Source organism: Nerophis ophidion, linkage group LG21 (genome assembly GCF_033978795.1).
Source record: "Nerophis ophidion isolate RoL-2023_Sa linkage group LG21, RoL_Noph_v1.0, whole genome shotgun sequence".
NCBI lineage: Eukaryota > Metazoa > Chordata > Actinopteri > Syngnathiformes > Syngnathidae > Nerophis > Nerophis ophidion.
This window is the reverse complement of record NC_084631.1, coordinates 38,316,653-38,332,330: the sequence shown is the minus strand read 5'-3', so window position 1 is coordinate 38,332,330 and position 15,678 is coordinate 38,316,653. Positions and strand designations below refer to the sequence as shown.

General features: G+C 43.2%; 1 protein-coding gene across 10 annotated transcripts in view; it reads right to left on the bottom strand.

The window, feature by feature from the left end:
• Positions 1-5,393: 5,393 nt before the first annotated feature.
• The window catches only part of trim71 (tripartite motif containing 71, E3 ubiquitin protein ligase), a 63,007-nt gene continuing 52,722 nt past the window's right edge, over positions 5,394-15,678 (bottom strand). For 2 of the 10 annotated variants that reach the window (XM_061882567.1, XM_061882566.1), the window contains exon 8: positions 5,394-15,633. In XM_061882567.1, coding sequence (XP_061738551.1) covers positions 15,061-15,633 — 573 coding nt within the window. In that variant the 3' untranslated portion in view covers positions 5,394-15,060. The remainder of the gene's footprint in view (positions 15,634-15,678) is intronic. The other 8 variants (XR_009803545.1, XR_009803544.1, XR_009803546.1 and 5 more) reach the window with 8 other exon arrangements.

Below are 15,678 nucleotides of genomic sequence, written 5' to 3'. Positions count from 1 at the left end.
TAGGGATTTTGGGCCCCATGAAAAGAATCTTGACAGGGCCCCCAACACAGCGGCAACATTTTTTGATGCTATTTTACATACAAAAACTTAGTAAATAACTTAGTGTCATTATTTTTTCTGTATTATAATTTCATCATCATTAGGGGCATCTTTGGGACTCCCTCCATCATGGGCCCTTAGAATCAGTCTCCTTTACCCCCCTCTTTTCGGCGCCCCTGCTCACGGCACACTAGTGTGCCGCAGCACAGTGGTTGAACAACACTGGCATGGACGAGCAATATCATGGAAAACAAATCCAACTTACCCCTGAAAGTGGATGTTGCTGCTGGCGTGAAGACGACTGGCAGCGTCCACTTCTCATCTTCACCTTCATGACGCTTCTTCCTTCATGCAGCAGGTGTCCTAATCAACAAGACGGCCGTGTGTTCTCCCCTCAGCGACCGATGGGGGCAAAAGTGGCGCACTGCGTGAGAAATCAGCAAGAGCAGCAGCAGAAGAAGAAGGGACTTTGCAGCGACCAATCAAGTGAGGTCCAGGGAGCCAGGGGCGTGGTCATCGTTGCTTGGTGCTCGGCTTTGTCACGCCCAATTTCTTCCCCCCTTCCGGGGTCATGATTAATACAGACGTTTTGTTAACACTATATTATAAAAATATAACACTATATTATAAAAATACAGACGTTTGGTTAACACTATATTATAAAAAAAATAAAAAAACATTTTACAATGGGTTGACGCATTTACTTCCGGGGTCACGTTTCCTTTTATGTCATCCCATAGCTTGTGTTTGTAAATTGTTTTTTAATTTTTTTATAATATAGCGTTAAAAAAAACGTCTGTATTTTTATAATATAGCGTTATATTTTTTTAATATAGCGTTAACAAAACGTCTATCTTAATCATGACGCCGGAAGTAAATGGGGGGGAAGGTTTTTGTAGGGGGGAAGAAATTTGGTGTGACAGCCCCTCCTTCTAAATCAAGTTGTTGAAGTTATTAGATGTCTTTATTGGACATCTTTTATGAACCATGAATTGATTTACGTGGACCCCGACTTAAACAAGTTGAAAAACGTATTGGGGTGTTACCATTTAGTGGTCAATTGTACGGAATATGTACTGAACTGTGCAATCTACTAATAAAAGTATCAATCAATCAATCAAAAAACGAGCGCGTTCGTTAAAGGGGCGGGCTTAGCAGCAAATGTCCAATCAGAAACATGAGGGAGGGCTTAGCAGCAAACGTCCAATCAGAAACATGAGGGCGGGTTTAGCAACAAATGTCCAATCAGAAACATGGGGGCGGGCTTAGCAGCAAATGTCCAATCAGAAACATGAGGGCGGGCTTAGCAGCAAACGTCCAATCAGAAACATGAGGGCGGGTTTAGCAGCAAATGTCCAATCAGAAACATGAGGGCGGGTTTAGCAGCAAATGTCCAATCAGAAACATGAGGGCGGGTTTAGCAGCAAATGTCCAATCAGAAACATGAGGGGCGGGCTTAGCAGCAAACGTCCAATCAGAAACATGAGGGCGGGCTTAGCAGCAAACGTCCAATCAGAAATATGGGGGCGGGTTTAGAAGCAAACGTCCAATCAGAAAAATGGGAACGGGTTTAGCAGCAAATGTCCAATCAGAAACTTGAGGGCGGGCTTAGCAGCAAATGTCCAATCAGAAACATGGGGGCGGGCTTAGCATCAAACGTCAAATCAGAAACATGAGGGTGGGTTTAGCAGCAAATTTCCAATCAGAAATATGGGGGCGGGTTTAGCAGCAAATGTCCAATCAGAAACATGGATTTACTCATCACGGTTTAGGTGGTTTATAGCAATTATTTTATCCTTCCATCCATTTTCTACCACTTGTCCCTTTTGGGGTCGCGACAGAGAATAAAAATATATTCAACTTTACCGGAAACATGGTCACATTTTAAAATGCAACTTGAAAAAAAATGTCATTGAACAACACACATTTCTGATGGCCATCATTAATAAACATGACTAGCAGCATCAACAGTGATGTAAATCATCAAATGCACTTATGTGCATTCTAACAGAATACTATTTTAATAGTGTATAGTTGTTCTCCTTTCAACTTGAAGAAAGTAGTTCGTGCCCGGGAAGTTCTGCTAATTTTATCTCACAAATAAGTAATCGGAGCGCTTGTGTCTCTGTGGGTGCAGTTCTATACTTTTCCACTAGATGGCAGCAGGTACAAGGTCATTATTGGCTGTGAAGAAGCTTAATATCTGAAAAAGGAAACAAAACAAGTCTGAACTTAAATTGTTTTTCTGCATCTCTTTCGCTGATAGTTCATCTTCAATGGGGGCTAGTGTTCAAACAAAAACGTCCCATCATTTCGACTTTTTTTAGACTCCATCAGTTTTTAGATGTTTTTTTCAAATCCAAATAAAACTACTTCTGGGTGGACTTGGCGTCTTAAGGCGATTTGCCAAAAACCAGTTCAAAAGGGCAGTTATCCTGCATACTTGGCAACCTTGAGACCTCGGATTTCGGAAGGTAGGGGGTGGGGTGGGCGTGGTTAAGAGGGGAGGAGTATATTTACAGCTAGAATTCACCAAGTTAGGTATTTCATATATATATATATATATATATATATATATATATATATATATAGAAATACTTGAATTTCAGTGTTCATTTATTTACACATATACACACGACACCTACTCATTGTTGAGTTAAGGGTTGAATTGTCCATCCTTGTTCTATTCTCTGTCACCATTTTTCTAACCATGCTGAACACCCTCTCTGATGATGCATTGCTGTGTGGCACGCACAAAAGTGCTTTCATCAAATGCACTAGCGTGGTCAGGGGCGGGGGACGGGGTGTGGTTGGGGGCGTGGTTAAGAGGGGAGAAGTATATTTACAGCCAGAAAAGAGCAGATTGGATTTTAACTTATTTAAAACATGACATCAAAAATATATATTTGTTATATTGAAATCACTAAGATGATCAGTGTTTCCACAAAGATAAGTATCATTAATAATAGTAACGTAGAGCTAAAGGTAAATTGAGCAAATTGGCTATGTCTGGCAATTTATTTAAGTGTGTGTGAAACTGGTAGCCCTTCGCATTAATCAATACCCAAGAAGTAGCTCTTGGTTTCAAAAAGGTTGGGTGACCCCTGCCGTAGATGTTATTGTCACATATGCATGTACAGTAGATGGCAGTATTGTCCTGTTTGAGAGTGTCACAACATTGCTGTTTACGGCAGACGAAAAGGTGACTGCTGTTGTTGTGTGTTGTTACCGCGCTGGGAGGACGTTAATGAAACTGCCTAACAATAAACCCACATAAGAAACCAAGAACTCGCCCTCGATCATTCTACAGTTATAACGTCTTTAGGCAGACACGCTGTTTATATTGTGGGAAAGCGGACGTGAAAACAGGTTGTTGACACGTCACTCAGGTCCGCATGGAGCTGGAGGGGGCGTGGCCTCCAGCTCCGCCTGAATTTCGGGAGAAAATTTGTCCCGGGAGGTTTTCGGGAGAGGCGCTGAATTTGGAGAGTCTCCCATATAATCCGTGAGGGTAGGCAAGTAAGAGTTTATTACATATTTGAATTGGAAAATAAGTTGTTTTGCAAGAACACTGCTTTTCCATTTAATTTTTTGTACTTTAAAATAATTTTTTTTTAAAAACATCGTCTTGTTTGTCAAATCCTATTCATGGAAATGACACTGATTGGGTGCACTTTCCCTTGTTCAAAAGTGCACTCGTTATACTTGCCAACCTTGAGACCTCCGATTTTGGGAGGTGGGGGCGTGGTTAGGAGGGGAGGAGTATATTTACAGCTAGAAAAGAACAGATTAGATTTTAACTTATTTAAAACATGACATCAAAAATATATATTTATTGTGAGAAATCATTAAGATGATCAGTGTTTCCACAAAGATAAGTATCATTAATTAATAATAATAACAGAGTTAAAGGTAAATTGAGCAAATTGGCTATTTCTGGCAATTTATTTAAGTGTGTATCAAACTGGTAGCCCTTTGCATTAATCAGTACCCAAGAAGTAGCTCTTGGTTTCAAAAAGGTTGGTGACCCCTGCCGTAGATGTTATTGTCACATATGCATGTACAGTAGATGGCAGTATTGTCCTGTTTAAAAGTGTCACAACATTGCTGTTTACGGCAGACGAAAAGGTGACTGCTGTTGTTGTGTGTTGTTACCGCGCTGGGAGGACGTTAATGAAACTGCCTAACAATAAACCCACATAAGAAACCAAGAACTCGCCCTCGATCATTCTACAGTTATAACGTCTTTGGGCAGACACGCTGTTTATATTGTGGGAAAGCGGACGTGAAAACAGGTTGTTGACACGTCACTCAGGTCCGCATGGAGCTGGAGGGGGCATGGCCTCCAGCTGCGCCTGAATTTCGGGAGGTTTTCGGGAGAGGCGCTGAATTTCGGGAGTCTCCCATATAATCTGGGAGGGTTGGCAAGAATGTGTATATTACATATTTGAATTGGAAAATAAGTTGTTTTGCAAGAACACTGCTTTTCCATTTTATTTTTTGTACTTTAAAATAAAATTCAAAGAAAACCATTGTCTTGTTTGTCAAATCCTATTCATGGAAATGACACTGATTGGGTGCACTTGCCCTTGTTCAAAAGTGCACTTGTCATACTTGCCAACCTTGAGACCTCCGATTTTGGGAGGTGGGGGCGTGGTTAGGAGGGGAGGAGTATATTTACAGCTAGAAAAGAACAGATTAGATTTTAAGTTATTTAAAACATGACATCTAAAATATATATTTTTTGTGAGAAATCATTAAAATGATCAGTGTTTCCACAAAGATAAGTATCATTAATTAATAATAATAACATAGAGTTAAAGGTGAATTGAGCAAATTGGCTATTTCTGGCAATTTATTTAAGTGTGTATCAAACTGGTAGCCCTTTGCATTAATCAGTACCCAAGAAGTAGCTCTTGGTTTCAAAAAGGTTGGTGACCCCTGCCGTAGATGTTATTGTCACATATGTATGTACAGTAAATGTTTAAGAGTGTCACAACATTGCTGTTTACGGCGGACGAACTGCTGTACGGTAGACGAAAAGGTGACTGCTGTTGTTGTGTGTTGTCACCGCGCTGGGAGAACGTTAATGAAACTGCCTAACAATAAACCCACATAAGAAACCGAGAACTCGCCCTCGATCATTCTACAGTTATAACATCATTGGGCAGACACGCTGTTTATATTGTGGGAAAGCGGACGTGAAAACAGGCTGTCCTCACTCAGGTCCGTATGGAGCTGGAGGGGGCGTGGCTCCCAGCTCCGCCTGAATTCCGGGAGAAAATTTGTCCTGGGAGGGTTGGCAAGTACTTGCCCTCGTTCAAAAGCGCACATAAGAAGACCAGTGAGGCATGTTGAAGTCAAACAAGTACAACTTTATTGAAGTGTAAACAAAAAAAACTGCATAGGAAATGTTTAAAGTCAAAAAGAGCGCGGCGCGAGCAAGGAAGTGGCCAACAATATTTTTTGTCTCCTTTGCCTCGTTTCGACTGAACACCTGACATCTGCACTTCACACACACACACACACACACACACACACGTACACACACTTTCACGCGCAGGCCGTCTAAACTCAGCAGGCCACGCCCACCGCGCCGCCTCCTGGACTGTTGGTGAGGTTTTGTTGTTGTTGATTTTTGTTTACATTCAGTGGATTCTGCTTGCCGGACCAACATGGACGCTAAATATTGCTGGCGTGACGACACTCGGCGTTGCGTCCGGCAGCAGGCCGTGGACATGACGGCAGCGTGCCCTTCTCTTCACAAAATACATTCTAAAAGGGCAAACGGCGCCTCCAGCCACGTGTTCTACTTGTCGAGGGGGGAAATCATCAAAAGCTAAATATTTCACACACAATGAACTACTTCTCTAGGGGGACACATTTGGATGAGACTACTACCTGAGATATCTACCTTTTCACCCAGCATCCACTTAGAGTACGCCATCATTCGGAAGGAAGTCCACCAGCTTGCGCGCTTGACTTTTTTTTGCTTTCCCGCTTAAATGAGAGGATGAGTCACGTGACAGGAAGTGCTTCTGCTTGTCACATGACCCGAGGCGCGGCCACTTTTAAGCCAGGATGTCCAAACTAAGGGCGGTGTGCACAAATCAAACAATGTCCAGTTCCGAATATGCAAAGCTAACAATTTGATCTCCACTTGCTAACACGGCCACATTTCAAACTATTTATTATTTTTTTCGCAGGGTTTTCCTTCCACTTGTGCATGTTTCTTGAATGAAGATTCTCCAGTACATTGTGCATGTTTCAGGGAGTTAGAAAAGTGGTCATGTATCAAGATTTGATATTTTTGCGTAACAAGGTGGATGCTAGGGCTGCGAATCTTTTCGATTCATCGATTCTCGGGGTCACGATTCGATTTAAAATCGATTTTTTTTTTTCCAATTCAACACGATTTTTTTTTTCCTGATTTAAAAGGATTCTGTATTCATTCAACACAGTCTGCTGACATGCGAGCAGAGTAGTATGTTTTTGTAAAAAGCTTTTATTATTGTAAAGGACAATGTTTGATCAACTGATTGCAATAATGTAAATTTGTTTTAACTATTAAACGAACCAAAAATATGAATTATTTTTATCTTTGTCAAAATATTGGGGTTAGGGCTAACCCCTAACCCTAACCCTGTGTAAACCACTATTGTTTTTTATTTTTATTTTTCATAAATATCTAATAATAATGTCGATGAGGGATTTTTAATCACTGTTATGCTGAAATTATAACTAATATTGATACTGTTGTTGATAATATTCATTTTTGTTTCACTACTTCTGAGTGAGGTTTGGTTTTGGAATTGGATTGCATTGTTATGGTATTGCTGTGTATTGATTTGTTGGATTGATTTAATTAAAAAAAAGAATCGATTTTAAAAAATGAGAACCGGTTCTGAATCGCAATTCAAATTCGAATCGATTTTTCCCCAAACCCCTTTTGGATGCTGTTATTCTTGCCTACAATGACAATAAAACGTGCGTTGCTTTTAACAAAATGAGTGTTATGCTTTTATTTTGAAGACTATTTTTGCACTTCTGCATCCCCAAACAGGAGTGATTGGCACGACACACCAAGTACATTTAAACACAATTTGTGGGTGAAGGGACTCGATCTTCCATTTTTGAATGTCACCTACATCTTTGACACCAGTACCATCCTGTCATAAAGGACAAAAAGCGTGCTTTAAGGGTAAAATTGAACAATATAGGTCATCGGGTCAAGTGAAGATGGCGAAAAAGAAAGTGCCGCAAGGCATCCTGGGAGCACTTTTGGTTTCAATAAATCATTGTGTCATGTGAAAGATGTTTTTCAATGACAAATATAACAGGATTCATGTCATGGAACTGCCTTCCATTGAAATACTACATGAACTACTACACCATTATTAAAAACGCATTCTTTTTTTTACCTAAACTGTAAAAATGATCTAAAAAAATCTGTAGCTTTTACAGTTAAAAAAACTGACAGCTCAGTTGCCAAAATCTTATATTCATGTTTATAGAGTATATCAAAGACAAATGGGAGAGCAGCACCATCATTTTACTGTAAAATCTGTGGCGTGTTAATGTAGAGCAACATGAGCCGCCAGGTTTTTTTTTACTGGAAAAATAATTTTTAAAGAGCTCATTTTAATAGATCATTGGCTTTAAAATCAAGAGTCACTCTGATATTTAAGTTTCGCCCCAAAATGTTTGGAATGGAATGTGCTTCAGGATACGTGATACCTGTGCTTCAGGGTATGTGACACCTGTGCTTCAGGGTACGTGACAAGACACCTGACAAGACACCTGTGCTTCAGGGTACGTGACACCTGTGCTTCAGGGTACGTGACAAGACACCTGACAAGACACCTGTGCTTCAGGGTATGTGACACCTGTGCTTCAGGGTACGTGACAAGACACCTGACAAGACACCTGTGCTTCAGGGTACGTGACAAGACACCAGTGCTTCAGGGTATGTGACAAGACACCAGTGCTTCAGGGTACGTGACACCTGTGCTTCAGGGTATGTGACAAGACACCTGACAAGACACCTGTGCTTCAGGGTACGTGACAAGACACCAGTGCTTCAGGGTACGTGACAAGACACCAGTGCTTCAGGGTATGTGACAAGACACCAGTGCTTCAGGGTACGTGACACCTGTGCTTCAGGGTATGTGACAAGACACCTGACAAGACACCTGTGCTTCAGGGTACGTGACAAGACACCAGTGCTTCAGGGTATGTGACAAGACACCTGGCAAGACACCTGTGCTTCAGGGTACGTGACAAGACACCTGACAAGACACCTGTGCTTCAGGGTACGTGACAAGACACCAGTGCTTCAGGGTACGTGACACCTGTGCTTCAGGGTATGTGACAAGACACCAGTGCTTCAGGGTACGTGACACCTGTGCTTCAGGGTATGTGACAAGACACCTGACAAGACACCTGTGCTTCAGGGTACGTGACAAGACACCAGTGCTTCAGGGTATGTGACAAGACACCTGGCAAGACACCTGTGCTTCAGGGTACGTGACAAGACACCAGTGCTTCAGGGTACGTGACACCTGTGCTTCAGGGTATGTGACAAGACACCAGTGCTTCAGGGTACGTGACACCTGTGCTTCAGGGTATGTGACAAGACACCTGACAAGACACCTGTGCTTCAGGGTACGTGACAAGACACCAGTGCTTCAGGGTACGTGACACCTGTGCTTCAGGGCACGTGACACCTGTGCTTCAGGGTATGTGACAAGACACATGTGCTTCAGGGTATGTGACAAGACACCTGTGCTTCAGGGTATGTGACAAGACACCTGACATGACACCTGTGCTTCAGGGTACGTGACAAGACACCAGTGCTTCAGGGCACGTGACACCTGTGCTTCAGGGCACGTGACGCCTGTGCTTCAGGGCACGTGACGCCTGCGCTTCAGGGCACGTGACGCCTGCGCTTCAGGGCACGTGACGCCTGCGCTTCAGGGCACGTGACGCCTGCGCTTCAGGGCACGTGACGCCTGCGCTTCAGGGCACGTGACGCCTGCGCTTCAGGGCACGTGACGCCTGCGCTTCAGGGCACGTGACGCCTGCGCTTCAGGGCACGTGACGCCTGCGCTTCAGGGCACGTGACGCCTGCGCTTCAGGGCACGTGACGCCTGCGCTTCAGGGTATGTGACACCTGTGCTTCAGGGTACGTGACACCTGTGCTTCAGGGCACGTGACGCCTGCGCTTCAGGGCACGTGACGCCTGCGCTTCAGGGCACGTGACACCTGCGCTTCAGGGTATGTGACACCTGTGCTTCAGGGTACAATTGTACTCCGGTGAAAGATTTACAGGACATTTCCTCCTCTCTATGATTGGCAGCCATGTTGTCCACACTTTGGACCCAACTGCTTTAGTTTTGCCACAATTGAGAGGCGTGGCCGACAAGGTCAAAGATCAGTTGCCTTCGGGTTAATATCCAAAGCGGGGGGAAAAAGTCAAGCTGCCCGCTCGTGTCTTCTTTCTTTCTTTCAAAGAAAAGAGGGCAGACTTTTTAAAGCATGCAAGAAAAGCAAAGTTCCTCTTAAAGAGTGATGACTTATCAAGGATGAAAGAGTGAATCCTGACAACAACAACAGTGCTGCTGCTGGCCTCCATCATGAAGGATGAAGGAGTGAATACTGACAACAACAACACTGCAGCTATTGCTGGCCTCCATCATGAAGGATGAATGAGTGAATACTGACAACAACAACACTGCTGCTATTGCTGGCCTCCATCATGAAGGATGAAGGAGTGAATACTGACAACAACAACACTGCTGCTGCTGGCCTCCATCATGAAGGATGAATGAGTGAATACTGACAACAACAACACTGCTGCTGCTGGCCTCCATCATGAAGGATGAAGGAGTGAATACTGACAACAACAACACTGCTGCTGCTAGCCTCCATCATGAAGGATGAATGAGTGAATACTGACAACAACAACACTGCTGCTGCTGTTGGCCTCCATCCTGAAGGATGAAGGAGTGAATACTGACGACAACAACAACTGCTGCTGCTGACCATCATGAAGGATGAATGAGTGAATACTGACAACAACACTGCTGCTGCTGGCCTCCATCATGAAGGATGAAGGAGTGAATACTGACAACAACAACACTGCTGCTGCTGGCCTCCATCATGAAGGATGAATGAGTGAATACTGACAACAACAACTGCTGCTGCTGCTAGCCTCCATCATGAAGGATGAAGGAGTGAATACTGACAACAACAACACTGCTGCTGTTGGCCTCCATCCTGAAGGATGAAGGAGTGAATACTGATGACAACAACAACAACTGCTGCTGCTGACCTCCATCATGAAGGATGAAGGAGTGAATACTGACAACAACAACACTGCTGCTGCTGACCTCCATCATGAAGGATGAAGGAGTGAATACTGACAACAACAACACTGCTGCTGCTGGCCTCCATCATGAAGGATGAAGGAGTGAATACTGACAACAACAACAACTGCTGCTGACCTCCATCATGAAGGATAAAGGAGTGAATACTGACAACAACAACTGCTGCTGCTGCTAGCCTCCATCATGAAGGATGAAGGAGTGAATACTGACAACAACAACTGCTGCTGCTGGCCTCCATCATGAAGGATGAAGGAGTGAATACTGACAACAACAACACTGCTGCTGCTGGCCTCCATCATGAAGGATGAATGAGTGAATACTGACAACAACAACTGCTGCTGCTGCTAGCCTCCATCATGAAGGATGAAGGAGTGAATACTGACAACAACAACTGCTGCTGCTGGCCTCCATCATGAAGGATGAAGGAGTGAATACTGACAACAACAACACTGCTGCTGCTGGCCTCCATCATGAAGGATGAATGAGTGAATACTGACAACAACACTGCTGCTGCTGGCCTCCATCATGAAGGATGAATGAGTGAATACTGACAACAACACTGCTGCTGGCCTCCATCATGAAGGATGAATGAGTGAATACTGACAACAACAACACTGCTGCTGCTGGCCTCCATCATGATGGATGAATGAGTGAATCCTGACAACAACAACACTGCTGCTGCTGGCCTCCATCATGAAGGATGAAGGAGTGAATACTGACAACAACAACACTGCTGCTGGCCTCCATCATGAAGGATGAATGAGTGAATACTGACAACAACAAGACTGCAGCTGCTGCTGGCCTCCATCATGAAGGGTGAAGGAGTGAATACTGACAACAACACTGCTGCTGCTGCTGCTGGCCTCCATAATGAAGGATGAAGGAGTGAATACTGACAACAACAACACTGCTGCTGCTAAGTTGAGGTCCTAGATGTGCGAGCGCCATGTTGGCCCCACCCTGCTGACCTCAATAAGTGCGTCCCCTGGCAGCATTTGGCACTCGCTAATATTTCACCATTCTACAAAAGAAAAGACAAAAAAGGCAATTAATGGCGGGAGGACACAAACTGCTGATGGACCACAACATCGCTTTTTTAAAACGATGCCGCCATCTTTGGTCCTGCACGAGTACGGTGAAAAGAAGGAGGTATATCAACTTGGGATGTATGATGTAATGAGGTATATCAACTTGGGATGTATGATGTAATGAGGTATATCAACTTGGGATGTATGATGTAATGAGGTATATCAACTTCTGATGTATGATTTAATGAGGTATATCAACTTGTGATGTAATGATGTATATCAACATGTGATGTATGATGTAATGAGGTATATCAACTTCTGATGTATGATTTAATGAGGTATATCAACTTGTGATGTAATGATGTATATCAACATGTGATGTATGATGTAATGAGGTATATCAACTTCTGATATACAGTGTAAAGAATGAGGTATATCAACTTCTGATGTATGATGTAATGAAGTATATCAACTTGTGATGATATACCTCATTCTTTTCACCGTTGTGAAAAGAATGAGGTATATCAAATTGTGTTGTATGATGTAATGCGGTATATCAACTTGGGATGTATGATGTAATGAGGTATATCAACTTGTGTTGTATGATGTAATGAGGTATATCAACATGTGATGTATGATGTAATGAGGTATATTAACGTCTGATGTATGATTTAATGAGGTATATAAACTTGTGATGTATGATGTAATGAGGTATATCAACTTCTGATGTAATGAGGTATATCAACTTCTGATGAACGGTGAAAAGAATGAGGTCTATCAACTTCTGATGTATGATGTAATGAGGTATATCAACTGATGATATACCTCATTTTTTTCACTGTTGTGAAAAGAATGAGGTATATCAAATTGTGGTGTATGATGTAATGCGGTATATCAACTTGGGATGTATGATGTAATGAGGTATATCAACATGTGATGTATGATGTAATGAGGTATATTAACGTCTGATGTATGATTTAATGAGGTATATAAACTTGTGATGTATGATGTAATGAGGTATATCAACTTCTGATGTAATGAGGTATATCAACTTCTGATGAACGGTGAAAAGAATGAGGTCTATCAACTTCTGATGTATGATGTAATGAGGTATATCAACTGATGATATACCTCATTTTTTTCACTGTTGTGAAAAGAATGAGGTATATCAAATTGTGGTGTATGATGTAATGCGGTATATCAACTTGGGATGTATGATGTAATGAGGTATATCAACTTGTGTTGTATGATGTAATGATGTATATCAACATGTGATGTATGATGTAATGAGGTGTATCAATGCCTGATGTATGATTTAATGAGGTATATAAACTTGTGATGTATGATGTAATGAGGTATATCAACTTCTGATGAACGGTGAAAAGAATGAGGTCTATCAACTTCTGATGTATGATGTAATGAGGTGTATCAACTTCTGATCAACGTTGAAAAGAATGAGGTATATCAACTTCTGATGAATGGTGAAAAGAATGAGGTGTATCAACTTGTGATGATATACCTCACTCTTTTCACTGTTGTGAAAAGTGTGAGGTATATCAACTTGTGATATATGATGTAATGAGGTATATCAACATGTGATGTATGATGTAATGAGGTATATCAACGTATGATGTAATGAGGTATATCAACGTGTGATGTATGATGGAATGAGGTATATCTGCGATGCGTCAACATGTGATGAGGTAAGTAAAATGAGGTATTCCAAAGGGGGTTGAGGTAAATGCTGAGGTAATTTGAGGTAAAAAGACACTGAAGGCAGTGCTAGGTAACTGCAGAGACACTGAAGGCAGTACTAGATAACACTGCTACTTCATTCCTAGCTGATGAAATGTGACTTGTAGGTCACATGTAGGTCCAGATGACCTGTAGGCAGGTTCCTGGTCAGAGGAGAGGAATCTTTCCACCTTTTCTTTTTCTGGAACTTCACTTGTCCTGTGCCTTCAAGTGGGCTGCAGATTGAAGCCCACATTTATGGGCTACTGCTGTCAAGGGGCTACTACAACTATGGGCTACTACAACTATGGGTTACTACAATTATAGGCTACTAAAACTATGGGTTACTACAATTATAGGCTACTACAACTACGGGTTACTACAATTATAGACTACTACACCTATGGGCTACTCCAATTAAGGGCTACTACAATTATGGGTTACTACAGTTTTGGATTAGTGCTGTTAAGGGGTTACTACAGTTTGGGGTTACTACAGTTATGGGTTGCTTCTGCCGTTCTGGGTTACAGTTCTGGATTGTTGTACAAAAGACGGGGCAGTGAGCTCGGGGGGTGGGGGGGATTCTACAATGGGCTTGTCTTTGGTTCTCTAGGTGGAGAGAAGAAAGGATGTTATTTTCTCCAACAGCACGATCAACTCCATGAGTTATGCCAGCAATGATTATTTAACGACCTGACTTTTCTCTTTAGATATATATATTCATATATATAGTTGGCCTGTGCAGATACTCTAACTTTGGTTGACTCTAGTAGTTGGTCTTTAGACCTCCATCTTTAGAGGATCGGTCTACTAGCGCCGGGTGCGTTGACCTGAGCGTTGGTACTAAATTGGGGTGGCTTTTTCGGTCAGGTCCAAGCGCCCTATAGGGTTGGCTATTCCACCACGGCATCCAAAGGATTGCAAAGTGGTGGTGTTCTTTTTGTCCTCCGGACGGTGGACTCGAGAGGCTTTTGTCACACAGCATGCCTCAGGGGGGACATGGACTATGATTAAATCTCTACGTTAAGATCACTAATAGATCTCGACAAATGCATCACATGGCTCCTCACTTTTCCGAGGAGACCCTTGCATACTAAGCTTTGCATCCTTGTGGTTCAGAACTGGATCTTTGGGCCTCATGGGTCCAGTCTGACCAGACGCAACGGGGTGGTGAGGACAATAAAAGTGATTGGTCCTCCAAGAACGCATTTAATCAGCGAGGCGGTAAAGCTAAATAGGAGGGACTGAAGAGCCTTCCTCGGTTCTCAGCAGCCCAACTATAACCTGAGCTATGGATTTTTCTGGCTGGGCCGTCACGGCTATGCAACAACAAGAAAAGGACGAGCGTACGTGTCCGAGCAAAGCCTTCTACTGAGAATGAAAAATGCAGCGGTCTCAGCAACAACATTCAGGAGGTTCACTTAACTCATAGTCCAACAATAGCACAGCAAGAATTCCATTAATCCTGTGCAAGAAGAAAAAACAAAGAATCTTTTTGTGTCTCTCTTAAATAAAGTATAGAGGTAGACTTCTTGACTTATAAACCTCTGCTCAGTGACATTCATAAAGAGCTACATGAGGTAGGTGTGGAGCAGAGAGCTTACCAGCGTTCAAGAAAAGTGAGAAATTCCCTGAGAAGGATTCTTGAGGAGAGATTCCGGAGAATTGAGAGCAGCTGAGAAAGAGGAAAGGAACATTTTATGGAAGTTTCCCTTTGATCAATCCATCAGAACGTGAGCGGCTCGTTTCCTTCTCATCAATCTGCTCTCAAGGCGCTTTCAGCTCTCCTCCAATTTTGTGATTCATTCTCTGGCCTCCGTTTCCTTCAGAAAACGGTGAAACAGAGGGAGAGAACCTTGGGTTTGTTCCCCCTAGAACTTGAGGATCCGATTGTTACCAAAGTCAACAACCACGATGACTCCGTCCGGCGTCACGGCCACGCCAGAAGGGCGGTCCATCTGTCCGAAGCCACTCCCCTGCGTTCCAAATTTGCATAAAAAGTTGCCGTTGGGCTCAAAGACTTGCACGCGGTGATTGCGCGAGTCTGCCACAATGATGCGGTTCTCCTGGTCCACGGCCACGCCCTGAGGCCTCAAGAACTGACCGTTACCGATGCCCTCGGAGCCCAGAAAGCGAGCCGATTGGCAGTCCGGCCGGATGACCAGGAGCCGGTGGTTGTTGAAGTCAGTCACCACCAGGTGGTCCTCGTGGTTGAAGGCCACACCTCTCGGAGAGTCAAAGTGTTTCCACAGAGCCCCCTCAAAGCCGTACTTGTTGAGGAAAGCGCCATCGGGGGAAAAGAGCTGCACGCGATGGTTCCTGGTGTCTGAGACCAAGATCTTACCCTCAGAGTTGACAGCTACGTCCCAAGGGTAGTTGAACTGCCCGTTCTTGGTCCCCTTCTCCCCAAACTTTAGAAGGAACTGGCCCTCAAACGTAAACACCTGTCAGGGAAAGCAAATGGCTGTTTATACGCAGCAAGGTGTTTA